This window comes from Pelodiscus sinensis, chromosome 2 (assembly GCF_052426305.1).
Source record: "Pelodiscus sinensis isolate ZL-2025 chromosome 2, ASM5242630v1, whole genome shotgun sequence".
In the NCBI taxonomy this organism is placed as follows: Eukaryota; Metazoa; Chordata; order Testudines; family Trionychidae; genus Pelodiscus; species Pelodiscus sinensis.
This window is the reverse complement of record NC_143053.1, coordinates 249,210,915-249,234,214: the sequence shown is the minus strand read 5'-3', so window position 1 is coordinate 249,234,214 and position 23,300 is coordinate 249,210,915. Positions and strand designations below refer to the sequence as shown.

Genomic DNA, 23,300 nt, shown 5'->3' with positions numbered 1-23,300 from the left:
TTGAACTGAGCGAGGGAGATAAAATGCTTATATTTATCTTGATTTCTTGTTAGGATAAGCAGAGCAGGCGGAGTTGCAGATCTGTGGCAACCTAAGAACTTTTATTGTCTAGATAACCTTTTCAAATTACTTTAATGCAAAAAAGGACCTCTACAGCTGCATTCTAATTATATAAACTACAGCTTCTTTTTGAGGCTAAATATGTTTAGGCTAGAACTTGCATACAATTTTTTTTTAATTTGGATGACAAAAAATTCATCCTTTGTATGATATTCAGTAGTCCATTTACAAGTGCCAAAATTTAATGTTGAGAATATTTGAGACTAAGGTATTGAACTCTTATATGACTAATAATTCTCATGTTTTATTGATTTTTTTTGTTCTTTTTTGCATTTTTTCTAAGAAAGGTTTAATTTTTGGAAGTAACAATTAAGATTTTTTTGGAAGTTTTTAAACAAACTTCAAAATAGACAATAGAAATATAACCCATTTTTATTTTAAAATGCTAGTAATTTTTGGGCTAGAAACACGTACATAAATTCATATTTATCCTAATTATAATTTTCAGTACATTATCTGGGTTAATATACGGCTAATAAATTGAAAGAACATTTTTAGAACACTATTAGGACCATTTTGTGATTTCCTTATTAAGCTAGAAAGACAGTTACATTTTAGCTGGATAATATTTATCCTATTTTTGTTAAGATTAAAAAAATAAAGTAGATGTATGCAAATTTACTGGATTTCTAAGATTTCTGGCCATTTGCCAGCATGGCCCTTAATGTTGCAAAGACTGCTCTTCACTATCTTCTGCAGTTTATGATTTCAACCACTTTGGTCCAAAGGATTTGAGTACTCTTAACAATGAAAAATAATAATTGCATGCTAAATAAGTGAGAATGCCAGAGACTAAAGTCCTGTCCTCATTAAAATTATAAGATAGATATTGAAGCATTGGAGGTTCAGGCATACTCATACCAATCTGTCAGTGTTGTTCATCCCTGTCTCAAGGGGAGCATTGCTAGTAGCAAGAGGTAATTTGCTTCCACACGCATTCAGTTTTTAGTCTTTTTTGCTAAAACCATCAACAGTGGTACAAGTTGTGATTGGGTCTTTGTGATTTAGAAAGCAGTTCACTTGGAACTAGACTTAGATCGCCAATGAATTTTAAATAAGGCACTGAACAAACATTAGGTAGCAATAACTTTTTGTCACTATTAATCTGAACTGTATTAAAACTGCTTTGCTAGATAAAAATGTTACGACAACTAATACTAACCCTCTTACTCATCCAGTTCCTTAATAGAATCATAGAATACTAGAACAGGAAGGGACCTCAAGAGGTCATCAAGTCCAGTCCCCTGCCCTCACGGCAGGACCAAGCACCGTCTAGATCATCCCTGACAGGTGTCTGTCTAACCTGATCTTAAATATCTCCAGAGATGGAGATTCCGCAACTTCCCTCGGCAATTTATTCCAGTGATTAACCACCCTGACAAGCAGGAAGTTTTTCCTAATGTCCAACCTAAACCTCCTTTACTACAGGTTAAGCCCATTGCTTCTTGTCCTTTCATCAGAGGCCAAAGAGAACAATTTTTCTCCCTCCTCCTTGTGACACTCTTTTAGATACTTGAAAACTGCTATCCTGTCCCCTCTCAGACTTCTCCTTTCCAAACTAAACAAGCCCAGTTCTTTCAGTCTTCCCTCATAGTTCATGTTCTCTAGACTTTTAATCATTCTTGTTGTTCTTCTCTGGACCCTCTCCAATTTCTCCACATCTCTCTTGAAATGTGGTGCCCAGAACTGGACTCAGTACTCCAGTTGAGGCCTAATCAGTGTCACCTTATCTTCCAAGTTTTTACAGATGATTTCCTTAATTACTTGCTCCATTATCTTTCCTTCACTGTGATATTCTTTGAACCACTATGGAGTCACTTCAACTGGTTCTCTCTCTCTATATATAAAAAACCTTTTCCTGTGAGATGACAGAGTGACGTCATCATGTCACTCTGCGTTCCACAGGCTCCTCCCTCCCATGGGCTCCCTGCTCTGGACACTGTTTGGGGATGGAACGAGTTGCTCCAGGATGCTTGCTTGCACTGCTGTTGTTCTTGGTGCTTACGGGCTGCTGGACCAGCAAGCTCTAGAGAATCACCAGGTGTGGGGAAAGGCACCTCACGTCCCCAGCCACCTGCTGCCCCATCCTCTGTCATGTCCCAAATGGCTACATCCTCAACCAAGTCCTGAGCTGCTTCGGTGAAACACAAGCCCAACTCTCAGACTGCCTCCCTTCCACCCAGCCACACATGGGGCTGCAGCAGTGAGCAGTGCTTCTGCAAAGCAAGTGAAGAGGCAGCACTGACCTGTGTGACCCAGGCCCCCTGTGCTTGGCACTGCAGCTTTGCCCTCCCTCCTCATCTGCGCAGTTACCATACTAGCACTAGCTTCCTGCTGTGGGAGGTGGGGAGAGTGAGAGAGCCTGAGCCTCACTGACTGGGGAAGAAGCATTCCCCTTCCCAGGCTGGGGGAACAACAGTGGGCTGGCGCACTGTCTGGAGCCTTTCCCTGCACTTCCACTGGCCAGATTCCGCCTAATAGGACCAGCAGGAGGCCGAGCCTGGGACCAGTGTGGGACCTGAAGACAAGTACCTCCCGATGCCCAGATCCTGCACCCCTAGCCCCTCACTCATCCCCCTGCCAAGATCCTGCAACTCAACCTGCTCCCATCTCCTCCCTCAGCCAGACACTCTGCCACCTCACCCTGGTCAGACACCCTGCCCCCAGACCACTTCTACAGCCTCCCGTGGTCAGTCACCCTGCCCCCTCCCCCCAGTCAGACACTCTGCCCTCAGACTGCTCCTGCCCCCTACCTACCACCTAGACATCGCACCCTCAGCCCCTCCTGCATCCCACCTCCTGCACTCCCATCCCTATCCCACTCACTGGCAGTTCTGTCCCACACACTGACCTTCTCATTTTTGGCCCACCCCAGAGCCCAGGGAGTCCACAAAATTCACTTACTCTGGAATCCCAGAAGAGTTAATCCGGCTTGGGGTCTTGAACGTCATTCCTCTCCCCTCCACCCCCATCCCTGGGGCTGGAGCATGAAATGTTTCAGTTGGGGGGCACATTATTGAGCGGTTAGGAGAGTTTTGAAGGGGCTTTTTTCCCTTCTCACTTGTGTGGTCCCCAGCTGATTTTTCAGTGGGTCAGTGGCCCCCAGCCCAAAAAAGGTTTTCCATCCCTGCCATTAATAAAGACAATGTTGAAACCTTTTGTGTTGGACATAATATTTTACTTTATTTAAAATGAACCCTGGCGAACAAGGCTCCAATTGGGGCCCAGCCTCCATCTGGCATCCTGTTCTCCTCCCCAATCCTAAGGCAGGGCCCATGGTCCAGCCCCCATCTAGCTGCAGAAAAGGCTGATGGTGTGGCCCCCCCTCCTGCTATGGTATGGTTAGGAGGAAAGGCCACAAAATCCGGCTGTGGTGAACTGAGGGCAATTGGCAAAAATAGCAAGCAGGGGATGCAGCCCCCTAATATCTAAAAGATTTTGAACACCCAAGGAGTGCTTGGCACAGCTTAGCTCAGAAGAGCGACGATGATGGAAAGGTGGCTTTAAGCCACCTTTTACTCTCCTGAGATTAAGCCAGTATACCCAGATGCACGGTATCAGTGCTAATGACAATAAGAAATCTTTCACGCACATAATAGATACAGATATAAACACTAGTGTAAATCCATATAGAATACAATAGAGTTGGACTGGATTTATGCATTGATGTAAATAAGATGAAAACTCAAGCTTCTTATAAACTGCTACAAATAGGGAGTCAAAAAGAGGTGATTATGATATTTTCAGTTCTTAGTTTTTGTTTTTCATCTTATTTCATACCTTTCAAATTATTATAAAATGTTTTTGTATTAAACTTTAATGTTTTAAGATATGTGAGTACAAAACGTCTTTATATCTTGCACTGTTTTATTTAAAATATTTTTTAAAAATCATCAATAACATAATGTTTGTTTGATGTTAATTTAAAATTAACAGAGTTTCATAGAATATAGCAACACACTTGAGAAAACAAAGGCTGGATCTGCTGCAGCTTTGAACTTTTCTACCAGCCCCAATGGTAGAAACTTACCCAGCTCCCAGAAAATTCCTGTCAGATGACTTAGACCTACCATAGTGACTCACCTGAAGCTAGAGCAAGGGGTATGTCTATGGTGGCTCAATACTCCAGCTATTCTGGCTACTAGATTGGCCCCATGAAGCCCAGGCAGCCAGTGCAATTTAGAGCAGCCACCTTCACAGTTGGTTTCTCCATGAGCTGGATAAAATCAGTATGCCTAAGAGCTAGCAAGGATGAAATCCTGGTTTCATTAAGTCAGTGATAAAACTAAAATTTACTTAAGTTGGGCTAGGATTTTCACTTCAAATCTTTAAAAAAGGACTTAATTACCATTATTTACAATTATAACATATGAGGATATTATATAACAATCTTTACCTGAGCAGAAGACATGTTTGAAAGAATCAGGAGAAAATTACCCAAGAATTAAAAAATGTAATTCACTAATGACAAAATTGGCCATTAAAACTAATTATACTTCCCATCCCTTTGCCCCACCCTGGGATCAGCCTAATAGATCTCAAACCACGGTTCTGATGTAATTCCACTGATTTAGTTGCAGACAGAATTTAGACCATAGTCACTACAAAAAACAGAGTTTAGAAAATATCTTCTACAGGTTGTACCTCCCTTAACCAGAACTCTCTGGTCCGGCAACATCTGTAGTCTGGCAAGACCACAGATGTCCTGGACCACAGAGCTTAGGTATAAGGAATCACTGTGAGGCAGAAGCACGATGGGGTGGGGGGAGGTGGGGACACAACTGGGAGCCCTGTGTCGGGGGGGGGGGGGTTAACTTGGAGAGATCTGGACTCAGCAGTGGCAAGGTGCTCCTGCCCCAGTCACGCAGCTCCATCCCTGGTTGCACAGCTCTGGCCCCAGTAGTGCAGCTCTGCCTGGCAGCAGTGAGGTGAGCCTGAAGCCCTAGCTGTGGGGCAGCATTAAGCATGGGCCATGAGGGGAGGGACCTCCCCTGGTCCGGCAAATCCCCTCATTTGGGACCAGTTAGGTCTCGAGTGTGCCAGACCAGAGAAGTCAAGCCAGTAAAATACTTTAGTTGAGACAGCAGAAACATCCTAGAAAAAGAAAAATTGGGAGGAAAATACATTTACTATAATAACTGACGTACACATTTGGGTCATCTGACGTAATGATTTACAATAAATATGTCAAAAATGTAAAATTTCAGCACCTCAGTTATATATTATTTTGTCATTATTTTGACTCCATCTTGAGCTAAGCTTGAGTGTTCAGGACATGAAACTATTTCCGACAAGAAAACACCTCATTGTAAATACCCTCAAAGTATTTTGTGAAAGGCTAAAATATTTTCTATGGGCTTTTGTTGTCTTCATTATTGTTGCTATTATTGTGCTACTAGTGTACCTTTTAAGTAACATCAATGACTTAATGGGATATGACTGAAGAGTTTTGAATAAACAAGGAATATTTCACTTAAATTTGAATAAATTTTATATTTTGAAGGATAGAGACATCTGAAAAATATCTTCACCAAAACCACATGAATTGTGAGGATGAGAGAGGAAGTGTTTTAAATGTTTTTTTTTTTTAGTATCCTGAGTTTTTGAGGCTGGCAGACGTTTGCGGAAACATTTTTGCTGATGAGCACCCCTGTAATATTTGGCAAACAGCGCACTAGAGCAATTATTGTATTCCCTCTGTGTACTGTACAGAAATGGTGTCATTTTATTCCTGATTCACAGCTCTCATTATTAATACCATAGCATCTGTGTGATCCCAAACAACATCAAAAAATATTTGTTTCAACTTTACTATATTAGAACAGGTTTCACTTTAATTTCACTACAATATTACAAGTTACACTGATTTCAAAGTCTCATATATGTAATATAAAGTTGCAAAAATATATTGGCCTGATTCAGGAAAATATGGAAGGATAGGTTTTCCAGAATACGGATGTATTTAAGTATGTATTTAAGGTTTTTTTTTGCTAATATGGGATCGAAAGGACCAGCGTTTAACTCAAGATTGTTTCTTTTCATTTCCATTTAGGTAGCCTTATTCTTTTTGTGTAGTTCACTGTAACAGAGTTCACTCACCACTTGGTATTTCTTCGTGGCCATGCCTGATGGTTAGCTGCCTTCAAAGTCTGACACTCCCCTTCCCTTTCCCTTTCACTCTGCATCCCATCTCATTCTTCAGGCATACAGTGTTCCCTCTTTGTGATTCAATAGCTCCCTCTTTGTGGCTTTGTGTTCTGGCCAGATCATTGTTTCCCCCTTCCTATGGTGTCAAAATGCCACAGGCTAAACCAGCCAAGGCAGGCTTTTCATATCAACTGCCCTGACTGTGCAATGTTCCCAGTGTCTGGGAGGGCAACCAAGACCTACCCTCTACTCTGGTTTCCAGCCTAGGGCTCTTCTAATCAGTGGCCAAGGTCTGCAGTGTCCCACTTTACTATTGTTTCCTTGAATTTTTCTTCCTATGCAGTCTCAGGTTTCTATCCTGTCACCTCCTGGGTAAACTCTTCCTTCAGGGCCTAGGGGTTGGCAGCATGGACCAGAACACCACTTTCTTGCCACTCCAGTCTAATGTGGTGTAAGCATCCCGTCACATTCCCCTGGCTCTCAGCTAAGGCAGTAGAGAAGACTTCACTTTGCCTTGTCTCAGTGAATTATAGAATCATAGAGCTGGAAGAGACCTCAGGAGGTCATCAAGTCCAGCCCCCTGCCCAAAGCAGGACTAATCCCAACTAAATCAACCCACTGTCATGGAAGGGTATAAACTGATCAGGAAGAACAGGCGGGAGAGAAAAGGACGAGGAGTTGCATTGTATGTAAGGGTATGTCTACACTAGCCACCCTAGTTCGAACTTAGTTCGAACTTATCAACATGAATTTCTTGAGCAAGAAAGCCCTATGGTTAAAATGGCCATGAGAGCTTTCTTGTGCAAGACAGCGTCTACACTGGCATCGATGCTCTTGCGCAAAAGCATATCTCTTGCACAAAAGCACATGGCAGTGTAGACACTCTCTTCTGGAAGAGTTTTTGCAGAAGAACTCTTCTGCAAAAGAGTTTTTGCATGAGAACGCGCCAGTATAGACGTAGCTGATTTGTTTGGGGACCGTGTCCAAACCCCTGAGGCAAGTGAGGAAGTTGGATGCCAGGAAGAAACATGAGGAAGGAGCAACAAAAGAGGACCTCTGATTCAGATGGAAAAGGTAGGGCAATCAATTGGTTATCTAAGGTGTTTGTATACAAATGCAAGAAGCCTGGGATACAAACAGGAAGAATTAGAAGCCCTCGCACAGTCAAGGAACTATGATTTGACTGGAATAACAGAGACTTGGTGGGATGACTCACATGCCTGGAACTCCCCTGTTGGCTGCTGCCCTGTTGGCTGTTCACTGTGTTTGCTCTGGCTGCTTTTTTATAAGGCTTAGGGTAGGCCCAACTCAAAGCCTTGCCTCTAGTTCAGTGACCCCCTGAGTTCCCACCTTAAATAAAGCACTCCTGATTCACACTTTCCAACTGCAGCTCTTTTCAAACTGCCAAACACACAGTCAAACAAATGCTCACAGACAAACACCCCACCAGCTCACAACACAGCCCCCCAAAAGCCACACTTACCTGAGCTCCTCTCGGACATTTCCCAGGCAAACTCCCCTGTTGGCTGCTGCTCTGTTCACTGTCCAGTGTAACCACATTTGTGACATGATGTTATTGATAGTCGGGAAGATTTTACACTTGGAGAACAAAATATTCCTTGCCCCAGAAAGCTTTGTGGGGTGTCATTGTATAGTAGGAATAGCAGGTGCTCAACACTTATGAAAATCAGGCTTGGGACCAAATTCTTAGATGAATGATGCAGCTTAGAATTACATAGGAACCTCTAATTAAAGTCACTCTCCAGTGAGCACCATAGAGACAGAGCATCTGCTCCGATACAGCAGCAGGAAAACAGCTGGAGCTGTCTCCTGACCCTTAAGTCAGCAGCTCTGCAAAACCCCAAAGCAATCTGCCTGCTGCAGCCCCAGATCACTTGAAACTGCAGGCTGCTCCCTGGGTTACACAGGGATGCCTCTGGGTTACACAAGGATGTTAAATTCATTACATTATAGTCACAGTGGCTAAATGGTTCTGCTGTATTCACCTCTTGGACCTGATCCTCTGTGCCAATCAAGAATTGCCTCTCCCTTTGAGAGTTCCAGGACTAGCTGCTCTAAGAAGCTGTTATCCAGCAGGGCTTCTATTCTCAGCAGGCAGCTTAACTTCCTTTTACATTTTTGCTTTTGTGCCCTTTTTACGGGAGATGGTGATTGAGCCCTGACATCAAATGGTTCCCTGGCTGTTAGAATTTAGCAGTTGGTCTTCAACTCTTAGTTCTTAGAATGGTGGACCCTGCTGTCCATCCATTTGGGGGCCAGTGGAATCTTTATTGATTGGTGGGCAGGGACAGCAAGAGGGAACTTCCAGGTTCAAGAAAGCATATTTCCTACATAATGGAATTAATGAACAGAAAGAAGTAAGTATGGCAGGGCAACGCCTCTGTCTTGCTTGTCTTAGCACTTCCTCCTCAAGCAGTGGGAGGGGCACTGGAGTAAAAGAGCTCAGTTACACGGGTGTTTGTTTTTTCATGTTGGGTTTATCGATCCATTTTTCCAAGGTATCAAAAGTTCCCCTCCACCAAACAAAGAACATTCATAACACAAAATAAAGGGGATATATTTTCCTGCTTCTTCTCTGGGGAAGGGAACTGTCTTATTTGTAGCTCTGGGGTGCCAGTCCTGCCCCTACACAGGAAAGAAAGCAACCTTTCACACTGGAGAAGCCTATATATATTGCCACTAGTCCTTCAGCACCTTGTCTCTCCTTCCCTTTTCTCAACAGAAGAGGGGGTTGTAAAAGTTTTTGGCAGCCCCTGGTAGCCCCAAGATAATCTCTTGTCAGTTTATAGGAAAAAGGGATAAAATATCTGCCTTCCACGACTTCCTTACAGCAATCCAGCCTAGCTTTGTCACACAAGAAAATAAAACAACAGAGAGTAGACAAATATGCAGGCTCAGATTATGGGCAGAATTCACCCTGGCATAAATTCAAACTGACTTCAATAGGAGTTATGACTGAATCTGGTCCACTAATTACAGGCAAACAGGATGCTCACAATGGGTCTTATTGATATGAGAGTCTGAAGGATTAAGCAAGCCTATAGGGGAAAAGAAAACAAAAAAGGTTTAGTGATTTGGTTAAATAAAAGAGAGACATATGATTTAGAATTTGTGTCTTTTTGGAGACATTCCATCTAATGTAGAATTAAACTCCAGTGGAGATCATCTGGTAGTAGCAGATCTTCACACCATTTTCCAGCAGCTTTCTGCCCTTGTATCAGAACATTAATGTCACCGTAGGTTCTTTACCTACTCCAGAATAAATGTTTGAGAAATGTATATATCATATTTGTGATAAGTTCAGCATGAGGCTCTGGGACCCAATAGGCTAGGGGCTCATCTGTCCTATTCCATAACCTGGGCACTGCTTGGATATCCCTTCATTGGACAGTCTGGCTTTAGAGAAGGGGCCTGTTACTAGGATATGACGTGACACAATGAAATCTTCATTTTTAACAATGTTGTTATCTTTTAGCATGTTTTATATGAGAGTGCAATTTAGTATATTAAATCACATTCTTACCTGTTCCCTGTAGTTAGAAAATAAACCTGTTACCTTTCCAGTATTTGCAGTTATTCAAGTTCATTTCCTTACACGGGAACAATATTTTTATTGAATTATTTTAGGGTTGGTTTTGTGTTTTTTTCTGGATAATTGTTCTTGCTCTAGTTACTACATAATAATATATCTGAGATATTGCACTATTTCAAACATTGTGTTATTATTGGTAACATTTGTGCCTATAGCACTACAAGGAAAACTATTAGTTTCCCATGCATTAAAATGCATGTTGCATATCTTCAAGATACATTGCTTTTCAGGGCATATTGCCAACTCCAGCTATTCATCCAGGGTTATTTTGGGGCCCAGGCAGAGATCAATCAGTCTCTATTTTTCAGGAACTTGAGATACATAATATTATTGTTTGATTATATTTTATTGTTTGATTATTTTTATATTAATATTGCACTTGCCTAACATGTAGCTATCTGCATTGTATAAATTGTGTAAGAATATAAATAATAGGTAAATGTAAACAATAAAATATTTAAATTTGCTTGCTACTTTTCCATGCTAAAATTATTGTAAAATCATAGGTGTAATGTGTTTTATATTTTAAAAGTCCTCATGCTTTTGGATTCAATGTATAAAACATCTTTTCCTAGTCTCTTACTCCTCAAGGAGGCAGGAATTTACAATTCCCATGGAGCCAGTGCCTTTATTCCTGACAGAGAGCTCTTTTCAGTGATTAATAGTAATGTCTCTGGATACTATAATTGGCCATCAACAAGAAAAGTAATCTTTAGTCCCTCTTGGCTGGAAGGACATTGGTTCAGATTCAAGGCCTCAGGGAGAGTGAAGAAAGAGAAAAATTATGAGGGCCACATAGATATGGTTGATCACCCCTCAGCCTCTAGAAAATAATTATATCAAGGTGCTTTTCACAAGTACTTGTCACTCACAACTCTACTTGAAGTCAATGGAAAATCAGACACTAAATCTATAAAATCTATGTGGACTTTACATATGTAATCTAAATGTGAACCCATAGACATTTTATTTAAGAAGCAATGTGAGTTCTGGATAATGATTGGTGTTACATTTGTGTTTGTTTCGTTTCTCTAGGAGGCTGACAGATACAAAAAGAGGTGCAGTTAAAAGACAACTGCAAAACAGAACTGTGGTTGGTTGTATTTGACAGGTTTTTAGTAATCGCTTATATGCGTATCTCTTGTTAGCTGTTTCCACAACTAGGGATACAGTCCATCATTGGAAGAAAAGAATGAAAAGATGGCTGACTTCTTACTGCCCTGTACTAACAATTTTCGCAAATTCACATGTGAATCCTTGGCTGCTATCGAGAAGCAAATTGCTGCCAAGAAAGAATGCATAGATCAGCAGCCTGAAGAGAAACCTCGGCCCCAGCTTGACTTAAAGGCTTTCCAAAAGCTCCCTGCTCTCTATGGAAATCCTCCTCAGGAGCTAATTGGGGAACCACTGGAGGATCTTGACCCTTACTACAGTGATCACAAGGTTAGCGCCATAAAATAAGTTTGTTGTTTTAACTTTGTTTCATTAAGAAAGTTCAGAGAAGATGTGCTTACATTTAAGGCTATACTTTTCATGCCTCTTTGACCAGCTATCAATAGGGATGGGAAAGGTTAACCGGTAAGCATCAGCCTAAATGGGTAACACTTACTAATTCTGGTTTATCAGAAACTGGTGGAGGCTGGAGGGCTGTGTTAGCCCTGCAGGGGACCTGCCATGGACAGGGGTTGCTCAAGTCCGGAGCAACCTTTATCCACGGGAAGCCTGGGCGTCTCATTGGCAGGGGCTGTTCTGGTGGGGGCAGGGAGCCGGTGGCAGTCCCCTGGGCTGAGGGCTGCTCCAGCTGGAGCAATCCCCAGCTCAGATCCCACTTTAGTCCATTAACCAGTTAAATATTAGGTTAAACGAATGTTTAGCCGATTCACTGATTAACCAAGATTTTACATCCCTAGTTATCAGTAGAGATTCTTTTCTAGTTTAGAGGTCAGAAAGTTAAATTTGTTAGCAATTCCTTTGAATGATTATATAATCATAGAATACTAGAACTGGAAGGGACTTTGACAGAACATCAACTCCAGTCTCCTCACAGCAGGACCAGGCATCATTTAGATCATCCCTGATAGATGTCTGTCTAACCTGCTCTTAAATATCTCCAGAAATGAAAATTTCACAACCTCCGTACGTAATTTATTCCAGTGTTTAACCACCCTAACAGTTATGAAGTTTTTCCCTAATGCCCAGCCTAAACCTCCCTTGCTGCAGTTTAAACCCATTGGTTCATTATATTACAACAGTTGTATTAAATCACGTTATAATAAAACAGATACCTAACACTTTGAGCAAAAGCTTCAGGGGGTAGCTGAGTTAGTCTGTAACTGGAAAAACTTAAACAAATAGTCTTGCAGCCCCTTAGAGACTAACAAAACATGTAAATGGTATCATGAACTTCTTCAGATGAGAGAAGCTTTAAGCACTACATGATAATGTAATAAAACCTGAATTTTATACTCTACTAATCAAACAGAATGAAATAAATCAGTCTGAGACATATGCATAACTTACTTTCTGCTTAAGCCCACCAAATAGGGCTCAAGTGGATTTTGGTAGTGTATGTTAGCCCTCTCCAAAAAGATGAATTTCACCCACAATGAAGAGAACATGGGACATAATATAAAAATCAGTTACTATATGATGGCAGATAACTAAGTTATTGTTTTATCTAAAGCACCTTCCAGCCTACTAGACCTACTTGTAGGCAGACTAAAGACACTACATTATGTGCAGTTTCTCTCTAAAGGCTGCTTTTAGTCAGAACCACTTAATACAATTTATTTTCTCATGTTACAAATTTTAAAAAGGAAATACAACATATAAATATATATATATTTACAGAACCACCAATTTTTCAACAAAGTTTTCTATAGACTATATTTTAGACTTAAATTCTTTTACCTACATTTCCCACACCTTGGTTAGTACTCTAATCCCCAAGCTAACAGAGGTGGATCTTTCCAAGTCTTTCCCATTGCAGTTTTTACATTTTGTATAAATAGTTAAATATTCATTGCCACAGCAACTTGATCCCATATCCCCAGTAGAGTGCCAAAACAGATAGAATTGTCTCTCTCTGGTCCGAAGAATATTATATATTCAAAGTCAAAGAGTTCCAACTACAGAAATTAAGGGAAAGAAAGCAATTGACTGTATATCCTGGGGCCTCTGGTTTCTTAGAAATTCTACCCTGGTGCTGAGGAACATTCACATTTAAATTTTTAGTAAAACGATCCCTTTTGTGGGAAAAGTTTCAGATTTGGCACATCAGTATTTTTTTGATGAAAAACTTTTTTGAAAAATTCTGGACCAGTTCTAATGTCAATATTAGTGAATTCTGAGAAAGTGGTTCAGCAAAATAAAGGTCCTGATCCTGCAGTGCTCACAGATGTATGTAAATTAACTTTCATATGAGTTGTCCCATTTACATTAATGGGAATGTTGACATGAACGCATGACTTATGTGCACGTTTTTTTTAAGATCAGGGTTAAAGAACAGAATTTCATGCTAAGCACTTACAACTGATTTTTTTTAATAGCTTAAATTTTCTTTGGGAAAAATGATATATAATAAATTCTCCATAGTATACAATATTTCATATTAATTCTTTGAAAATTGTGTTGTATAAATATATAACAAATTGAAAGGAATAGACAAAAATTACAAAAAAGTCCTTCAATTAAAAGAAGTGCAGGTCCAGACACACAACTTTTCCCTATAATCTGTAGTTCTGGATGCACATATAAACCATTAACATTCTCAATTCAATTTCTGTGACATTCAATTTATTTAATATAATCTCCCATGTTTTCCATTTCTTTAAAGACATTTATGGTACTGAACAAAGGAAAAATAATCTTCCGATTTACTGCCACACGTGCCTTATGTATACTTAGCCCTTTTCATCCAATCAGAAGAGCAGTGATTAAAATTTTGGTACACAAATATCCTTTCAGGTGGCTTTACTTATATTTTTTGTATTGTACTTGTTATATTTTATATGCTTGTTCTAGCCTTTTTCTAAAAATAATAATACACGTGCTTAGATATCTTATGGATAATTATTTTAGAAATTACTATTAATATATTCCAAAAGTTTCAGAGGGGTAGCTGAGTTAGTCTGTAACAGGAAAAACTTAAAAAACAACAACAACAAAAACACTTACTCCTACCAGACTATTTATTGTTTTTTAAGTATTTCCTAATAATATATTAGAAGACTTACCAGGTGTTGCTCAGTTCCTTCATGGTGAGGTGTGTGCAGGAGTCAGGGCAGAGGTTGAGGGGCTCAGGGCAGGTAATGGGGAGTACAGGAGTCAGGGCAGGGAGCTGGGAGGTGTGGAGGGCTCAGGACAGAGGATTGTGTGTGTATGTAGGCTCAGGGCAGGGGATCAGGGTGCAGGAGGTGGGGGGCTCAGGCAAGGGGGCTAAAAGGAGGGAACTGGGAAACGAGGGGGCTCACTGAGGCTGCCTGCTGTAGCTGCCGTCCCTTGGCTTCTCCAAGGGGTGGGTGGAGGCCAGGGCTGCCCCTTTTCTGGGGCGGGGGATGAGGTCCTGACAATGGGCTGGGGCTGTACAGAACAGCCCTAGTCCTGGCAGCTCCTGGGGTGGGATGAGGTAGGGGCTGAAGCTGTGCAGCCCAGCCCCAGCAGCTCATCGGGGGGGCAGGGGACCTAGGACTGCATGGGCTGGCCCTGGCAGCTCCTGTGGGGCAGGGCTTGGCCCCAGCTGGTCCTTGGGGTGGGTGGGTCTGTGCAGGTGGTCCATGATTCTGGCAGCTATTCAAAGGGGAAGGGCCTGCATGGCCGAACCCCAGCAGCTTCTCAGTGGGTTGGCCGGGGTTGCTCATCCCAGCCCTGGCAGCTCCTCAGGGGAGGGAAAGGCTGCACAGCCCATCCCAGGCAGCTCTTTTGGGGAACTGCACAGGCCAGTCTCAGAGGTGTTCTTAGGTGAAACACTGCAGCAGTGGGGCCGTTACCTGGTGGGGCTCTCCCCCTCAGGCTCTGTGGCCAAAGGGGAGAAGGTTGGGAGAGGCAGGCTACTTACCCATGGGTCATGGCCAGCAATATGGAGAGCTTTTATCCCAGCTGGCTACTCTCTTCCTGATGTCAAGTATTAGAGGGGTGCCATGTTAGTCTGAATCTGCAAAAGTAACAAGGAGTCCTGTGTCACTCTTATAGACTAACAGATTTATTGGAGCATAAGCTTTTGTGGGCAAAGACCCACTTCGTCAGATTCATGTAGTGGAAATTCCAGAGGCAGGTATAAATATACAGGCATATGAAAAGAGTACCAATCAAGAGTAAAGCTAGAGATAATGTGGTCAATTCAGTCAGGGAGGATGAGGTCCACTTCTAGCAGCTGATGTGGAGGTGTGAACACCGAGGGAGGAGAAACTGCTTTTGTAATTGGCTAGCCATTCACAGTCTTTGTTTAATCCTAAACTGATGGTGTCAAATTTGCAGATGAACTGTAGCTCAGCAGTTTCTCTTTGAAGAAACTATTGTTGTTCATTACTACTTTTCCACTTTTGAGGATGAGGGCAAGAACAAACAATCTTAGTTGCTTAGGTGCTACTATATAATAAATAATGTTAACAATAGTGTGCTATGAGGTGACATTAATTAAAATGAATAACATCAAAATAATATTGTTATGCATGTTATAGAATTTGATGTAAAATATTAGATCCATAACTGTTAAAACACATTTGTATTAGTGACATTTTCTGATTACATTATAATGTTCTTTTCCTTAACTCCTTTTACTTACATTGTTCACTCTGTTTATTATGTGCACTATTTTAACAAATTGTGTCTTCATGGCTATGTCAGAGAGTCCTAAAAAGCTTAAGACAGATGAATCTCCTTCATGGAACAAATATGTTGAGTAAGTATTGCTGTAGGAATTTATTTTTCTGAATTCTCTAGTTCTAATTTAATTTTTTTATTGGCCTAATATAGTCCTCACACAAAGTAACATTATACTGGAATCAGTAGGAATTTTGCTTGTGTTGGAACATCATGATTATTGCTTTATGGATATAGGGCCATCATCTATTTTCATTTGCTCCATTGTAAATCAAGAGTAACTCATTGGAATCATTCTGGATTTATAATGGAATAAATGAAAGAAGAATATGAAAAATGAAGTACCAAAAAGTGCTAACATTCTTTTATCTTTCCTCCACCTTTCATTGACCTAAGCCTTGAAATCCTTCCTCAGTTCTTTTTTCTCATTGTTGGAAGACTTGTCAGGGTAAGCAATGTAAATACTAAATAAGTATTTTAAGATGTAATCCTTTGTCCTTTTAAATTCCTTCCAAAAATGTTGATTTGTGTAGTTTTCTAGTTAGAGAAGAAAGTTTGAAAATGTGAACATGAATGCCTTAACAGAAGGCAAAGAAAAAGAACACCAAATGTGTTTTAAAAATGCCATTATTCTTAAGCTAATCATGTGTCTTTTTCGGGCCGGGCTTATGAGTTTTGAAAGCTTGCTGTTACCAACATTGGGTCCTATAATGAACTCTAGGTAGCTGGATCCATGTACCTGCATAAATCCCATTAACATTACTGCATCTCCTTCCCTTTTTCAGCATGTTGCAAGATAAGCATCTAAATTAACAACTTTCAGTCTATTAGCTCATCCAATTTACTAATATCTGCATAAAAGTGTGTAATGATTTTAATATACATCTCCAATTATATCAGGTGTACCCTCTTAAGTTCTATGAAAGGGAGTCAGAATTTAGAAGAAATATTATATTCTGCAAGAAGTGAAATGCTGTTTGAACTAACTCAATATTTTCAGGATAATTTTTCTCGATAAAAAGGGCTATATTGCTGTTAAATCATTTCTGAACATCTTTTCTGAGTATCAAGTGCCTTTAGAATTCCCTCAGGAGGCCTCAGTCTTGCTGAAGTGACAAGTGCACTTAGAAAAACCAGCTGAGTATTTACAATTTCTATTTAAAACAATACTGCCTTTAAAATGAAGGCCCTATACATTTGCATTACTGTAAGTTTTTCAGTATTCCTTATAGAAATGATTAGCAGATTCACAGAGTGACCACCATACATCTCATTTGGCACATTGACAAATGATGATATGAATTATGTTCTCATTTTTTAAAAGTGGCCTATGATTTTGGTTACTTCAAATTTGGAGTAACCAACCTGAGACACTTTAAGATTTTAGGAAAGAAAGTTGTCAGAGGCAAGCGAAAACACTGTAGAAATAGTGTTGATAATTGCATCCAGATTGCTGTCAGCTAATATTTCAAATTGCCTATGAGTTTGGTCCTGATCCAACACCTATTGAAATCGATGGATCCTTTCCATTATCTTCGAGAGGGACATTGGATGAGGTCCTGGGGGCCCTGAGGCAGCTCACAGATTGAGTATGCTGAGTGTGCCTCATCCATTAGTTGCTAATGTTCTCACATTTCTTGGACACTTTACTCCCCAGGTACATTTTCACTGGCATTTACACTTTTGAATCATTGATAAAAATATTGGCAAGAGGATTCTGTCTGAATGAATTCACTTTCCTTCGAGATCCATGGAATTGGTTGGATTTCAGCGTCATTGTTATGGCGTAAGTAAGAGTGTATATTTATGTAAGGGAATATCAGGCAGTTAAAGAATTTTTGCTCGTTTTGATTTTCTCTTGAACTTTTCACTGAAGTAACGAAAGGAGGGTACTTTGCATTCAAGATACAAAATAATTTTAAGGAGCGATAACTGTATCTGCAAAAGTTATCTGGTGCTCCTTTATCCCCTTTATTGTATGGCATAAAACAGTGTTTCTCAAAGTGGTCCATGGACCCACTCTGAGAGAGCCACTAACTGGCTGCACCTGGCTCTGCAGCTACAGAACCTTGTGGCTCCCGTTGGCTGCAGTTTGCCATTTGCATCTAAGGGGAGCTGCAGGAAGCAGCAGCCCACTCCACGCTGCTTCCCATGGCTCCCCTTGGCTGCAAAGTGCAGCCAGTGGGAACTGCAAGGCATCATGGTTGCAAAGCCAGTAAATAAACAAATGGGAATGGCTACTTAGCAGCTTTCTTAGGATGTGTCTACACAGCAAAGTTATTTCAGAATAAAAACCATTATTCCAGAATAACTGTGTGAGGCATCTACACAGCAATTCTGTTATTTTGAAATAATTTTGAAATAATGGATGACTTATTCCAGCTTCTGTAAACCTCCTTCTATGAAGAATGCCTATTCCAAAATAGCTATTTCGAAATAAGGCATGTGTAGACACTCAACTTCTGTTATTTTGAAATAGACCCTCACCAGGGCCATTCTTAAGTCATTCCTCCTGGGGCTCTAAATTGAGAAAGCACGTCTACATTAGGGAAGCTTACCTTTGACTAATTTTGAGGCTTCCCTGCAGTGAAGATGTGCTATTTTGAAATAAGCTATTTGCACTTTGCAGCCAAGGGGAACCGTGGGAAGCAGCGTGGAGTGGGCTGCTGCTTCCTGCAGCTCCCTTTGGCTGCAAATGGCAAACCACAGCCAAATAAGCTATTTCAGAATAACTATTCCGGAATGGCTTATTCCAAAATAACTGTGCAGTGTAGACGTAGCCTTAGGGTGGGTCCACGGACCACTTTGACAAACACTGGTATAGAAGATAGCAACAGTATGCCAATCCTGCAAAAAAGGATAAAAGGAATTGTAACATATGTCACATTCCATCACACAGAAACCAGCAGCCCCTTATTTGAAATAGGAAAAAGGGTCTGACCTAAGCAGATTTAATATCTGTAGTGTCATTAAGTGTGTGGGCATGCATGTATGGATATGAATACAGGTATATGAAGGTACTATGGCCATGTACGCAGACAGAATTGTAGTCAGTGAATCAAATCTGAGATTTCATCACCAGAAACACAGAACTTACACTGCAATTAGAAAGCTATTACAGTGATAGGCACAAAAGGGAAATAAAATCAGATCCATTAAGCCACTGTATTATAGATTCTTCTTTGAGTAGTGTCCCTGTGGGTGCTCCATTGTAGCTGTCAGGCTTGTCCCAGCACCACAAATCGGAGATTCGTCAGCAGTGGTCTGCCAGACCGTGCATGCACATTAGGTGCCTTGTGCTGTTCACACCCTTTCTGAGAGCATGCGGTCTAGCTCCCACCAATTCCTCTTAACTGTCCTTGGTCGCAGACTGAGTGAGCTCCCTCTCATCAGATCCTGACAGGAATTAAAATAGTTAATAGTTTGATAAATAGTTGTAGTTGTTAATAGTTCTAGTTAAATAGTGTTAATAGCAGGGTTTTTTCCTTGATTAAAAAAAAACCCAGAAAGACAGGCGGACAAGGATCTCAACACTGCATGTTTAATATATGGGACATTTTCGGCATGCCGGGATCACCCGGATTTAAGAAGTGTGCCACTTTCCAGGAATGCATGCCTGCTTCAGACAGGCATTCCCGCTGCATCTTGTGCCTCGGTGAGGGGCATATTCCACAGAAATGCCCTCACTGTTCAAAGCTCATAGCACGAGCAAGGCAAGACAGGGAGATGAGGCTTAAAATGCTTTTGTTCAACAAAGCTTTACAGCCTATGCAAGATGATCCCTCTCAGCCCAAGTTGGACTGTTTTAGAGCCAACAAGTGTCAGGCGGATTTTCCAGGGCCTTCAAACTCCGTCAAAAAAGGCCCTCCCCAACCCATTCGTTGCCACCAATGCAGGTTAGCACCGGGGATAAACCAGGCACTTTTGGGACAGCTCCTACCCGCTGCCCAGAAAAACAAAAAACGGCCTGTAGCACATCGGCACCGGGGTCAAATCTGCTGAGGGAACCCGCACCGGTGGTTTTTGCGATACCACAACCAGCGTCAATACCTGAATCGGCACCTGCGACGGCACCATCGATGTGACCGGCACCACCGGCAAATCACACATCAGCACCACCTCCTGCACTGCAGGGTGCTCCAGCACTGGCACCACAGCTGGCACCGACGTCAAGTGCACTTCAGTCAGGACCAGTACACTCAGTGACACCGGCAAAAGCACGTCATAAGTCGTGCAGACTCATCACTCCTTCTCCTAGCCTGGAATATATTTCTTTTTCTCTGGAGGAACCTTCCCCTTCACCAGTGCCGTCAGTTCACTCTGGGGAGATGCCACGACACCGCTCTACTGGCTAATACCAAAGTCCTTTGGCGCACACTTCTCTTTTGCCACATTATTATCACTGTCACCAACATTCATCCTTGTCTCCAGTGCACACCAGGTGGAGGTCACAATCGTCTAGATCACCCATGCTCTCAGCTTACACCCACTATCATAATGAAGGAAGCAGTAGATATTCCTCCAGGCATTCATCACTCGCCAGACGCCACTATAGCCATCACTACAGTCACAACTATTACTGACGATGCCATCCTTCCTCTCCAGGTCACTCTCATCCAAGGTGACCATGCTGCTGCCAGTTGTACGTCACCTGCAGCCGTGTTAATTTACCTACTCCTTCCAGGACAAGACCTCCTACTCCTACTCAGACAGATCCTCCGACACGTCAGCACTCTGAACCTGAAGAGGGTCAATCATCAGACCAAGAACAGCCTCAAGGGGTTTTCCCCTCAGACCAATCCTCATCTTCTCCTGACGATGCAGTGTTTCTGGAGGACTCATCACTCACTGATGATCTTCGCCAATTTTAGGACCTCTTTAAATGGGTTGTTGAGCCAGGAAGTGCAACTCACGGAGGTCCAACAGAAATAGCATTGCCTGCTAAAAAACCTGCAGCTCTCAAAAATCTAAGGTTGCGTCGCCACTCAATTAAGTAATTTTAGAAGTGGCAGATGATATTTGGCTAACACCGGCGTCTGCTACGGCAACCAACAAGAGGGCAGATACAAAATATTTTGTCCCCTCAAAGGGAATGGACTTTTTATTCACACTCCCACAACCTAACTTGCTTGACGTGGCACAACAGAGAGCTAAGGCTCTGCAATATAAAAATAACATCAACGACATGGACAGCACACGCTTAGATCTATTCTACAGAACGGTTTATTCCTCAGCCACTCTGATTGTGCGTATGGCCAATTATGCGGCTCTACTGGCGAACCATAACTTTAATAACTACACAAAGTTAACTGTGCTCATGGAACACCTAACTGGACACCAAACGCCACATTCTAAAAGCTGTAGTACAGGAAGGGTACTGTAGTACAGGAAGGGTACTGGTGATGCACATTCAACATCACCAGTACAGCTGCACGGTCCACCACAACCTCCGTAGTGATGTGCAGAGCCTCATGGCTGCAGTCTTTGGGAGTTTCCAGGGAACTAGAATCAAAGGTAGAAGACCTACCCTTCAATAGACAAAACTTATTTGCAGAAAAAATGGATCAAGTTCTCCACTCCAGCAAGGACTCCAGAACCACGCTCAAAACATTAGGCAAGTACACACCACTGTATTGGTGGAAACGATACATGCCTTATCAGAGGTATAAGCCTTTCTTATATGGTGCTCCTCAACATAGACCATATGATCAGCAGCGTCCCAAACAGCGACTGCAGAAATGACATCCACAGAGCAATAGAGTATCTAACCAACAAAATACCCGACAGCAAGTTTGACATGTCGGTCGAGGGCCTGTAAATCTCCTCCTCCTCACTCATCAACCCGAAGGAACCTGCCTATTTCATCACTGCCTCAGTCCATTTCAACATCGATGGGCCTTCATTACCACCAATCAATTGTTCCTCGAGCTCGTAACATCGGGTTACTCGATCCCCTTTACCTCGCTCCCCCCATCCTTCCCACCATCCCTATCCCTTTCCAGGGACCCCTCTCATGAGACTCTTGTAAAGCAAGAGGTCTCATGTCTCCTCACCATCGGCACAGTAGAGAGATTACCAGAAGAGTTCATGGACAAGGGATTCTATTCCCATTATTTTCTTACCCAAAAGAAATCAGCGGAGTGGAAACTGATCTTAGACCATGGACGGCTCAATCGGCACCTTCGCAAACAGATTCAAGATGGTGACATTAGCTTCTATCATTCCAGTGCTCAACAGCAGAGATTGATTTGCGTCCCTCGACCTGCAGGATGCCTACTTCCACGTGACAATCCGCCCAGCATACAGGCGCTTCCTGAGATTCATGGTAGGCCTGGAACCCTTCCAATACAAAATGTTGCCCTTTCATCTGTTGTCAGCACCCAGGGTCTTCTCAAAGACACTCGCGGTAGTGGCGGCTTACCTTCGGCGAGCCAGAATGTTCATATTCCGTTATCTTGACAACTGCTTGATCAAGGCGCTCTGGGCTCATCTAGACTACACTAGAGTGTCGAAAGAGGATATGCAAATTCTGTGGGAATTTGCATATCTTCTTCCAATCTTACTTTCAAAAGTGGAGCTCTTCCTCAGAAAATGAGGTTTTACGCAGTTTTTCAAAAAAGGAGGGGGTTTGCTGAAAAAGCTTCATCCAAACTACTTTCAAATCCCATGGAATTTGCATATCCTTTTTCAACACTCTAGGGTAGTCTAGATGAGCGTTCTCTTTTGACGACATACAACAGTCTACCAGTATAACAAGAGCAGTCTTTGAAGCTCTTAGACTTATAATCAACTTTCCAAAATGATTGATGACACCACAGCAATCCTTGGAATTCATCGGTGCATGATTGGACTCGATAACCATCTGGGCATACCTGCCCTTAAACAGATTTCAGGTCATTCAGGACCTCATACAAGTTCTTTCCACGGTCCGCAAGACCTCCGTTTACTACTCATGGGACACATGGCAGCTACCACATATGTTGTAGCGCATGTGTGACTGCACCTGAGATGCCTGCAGCACTAGGTAGCCTCAATCTACATATCTGGAAAGCACAATGTGTACAGGACAGTCTCTGTGCCACCAAGAGTAGTGAAGTCCTTAACTTGGTGGACCATTCCCACCAACATGCTATCTGGCATACCTTTCCACCGACCTCAATCCACGATGCAAATTACAACAGATGCATCTTTACTGGGCTGAGGTGCACATCTCCAAGACCGATGATGTTCAGGGCCGATGGTCCACACAAGAGATCTTCCAGCACATCAACCTCCTGGAGTTGAGAGCTGTGTTCAATGCATGCAAGCATTTTGTTACTCTTATCTGTGGTCATACCATCAGAGTGCTTACTGACAACATGACCACGGTCTTGTACATAAACCGACAGGGAGTAGCTCGATCTTGCTCCTCTGTGAGGAGGCAATACAACTATGGAACTGGTGCATCCACCATGACATCATGATCCTAGCGGCGTACCGACCTGGCAAAGACAATACCACTGTGGATGCATTCAGCAGGTACTTTGTCACACATCACGAATAGGAACTATACCAGGGGGAGCTCCTATACGTCTTCCTATGATGGGGATTCCTCACTATA

General features: G+C 42.1%; 1 protein-coding gene across 1 annotated transcript in view; it reads left to right on the top strand.

Annotated features, from left to right (window-relative positions):
- Positions 1-10,828: 10,828 nt before the first annotated feature.
- Positions 10,829-23,300, top strand: part of LOC102448247 (sodium channel protein type 5 subunit alpha-like) — a 122,444-nt gene continuing 109,972 nt past the window's right edge. Inside the window, exons 1-4 of the mRNA XM_089776792.1 lie at positions 10,829-11,323; positions 13,716-13,834; positions 15,663-15,779; positions 17,358-17,486. Coding sequence (XP_089632918.1) covers positions 11,081-11,323; positions 13,716-13,834; positions 15,663-15,779; positions 17,358-17,486 — 608 coding nt within the window. The 5' untranslated portion in view covers positions 10,829-11,080. The remainder of the gene's footprint in view (positions 11,324-13,715; positions 13,835-15,662; positions 15,780-17,357; positions 17,487-23,300) is intronic.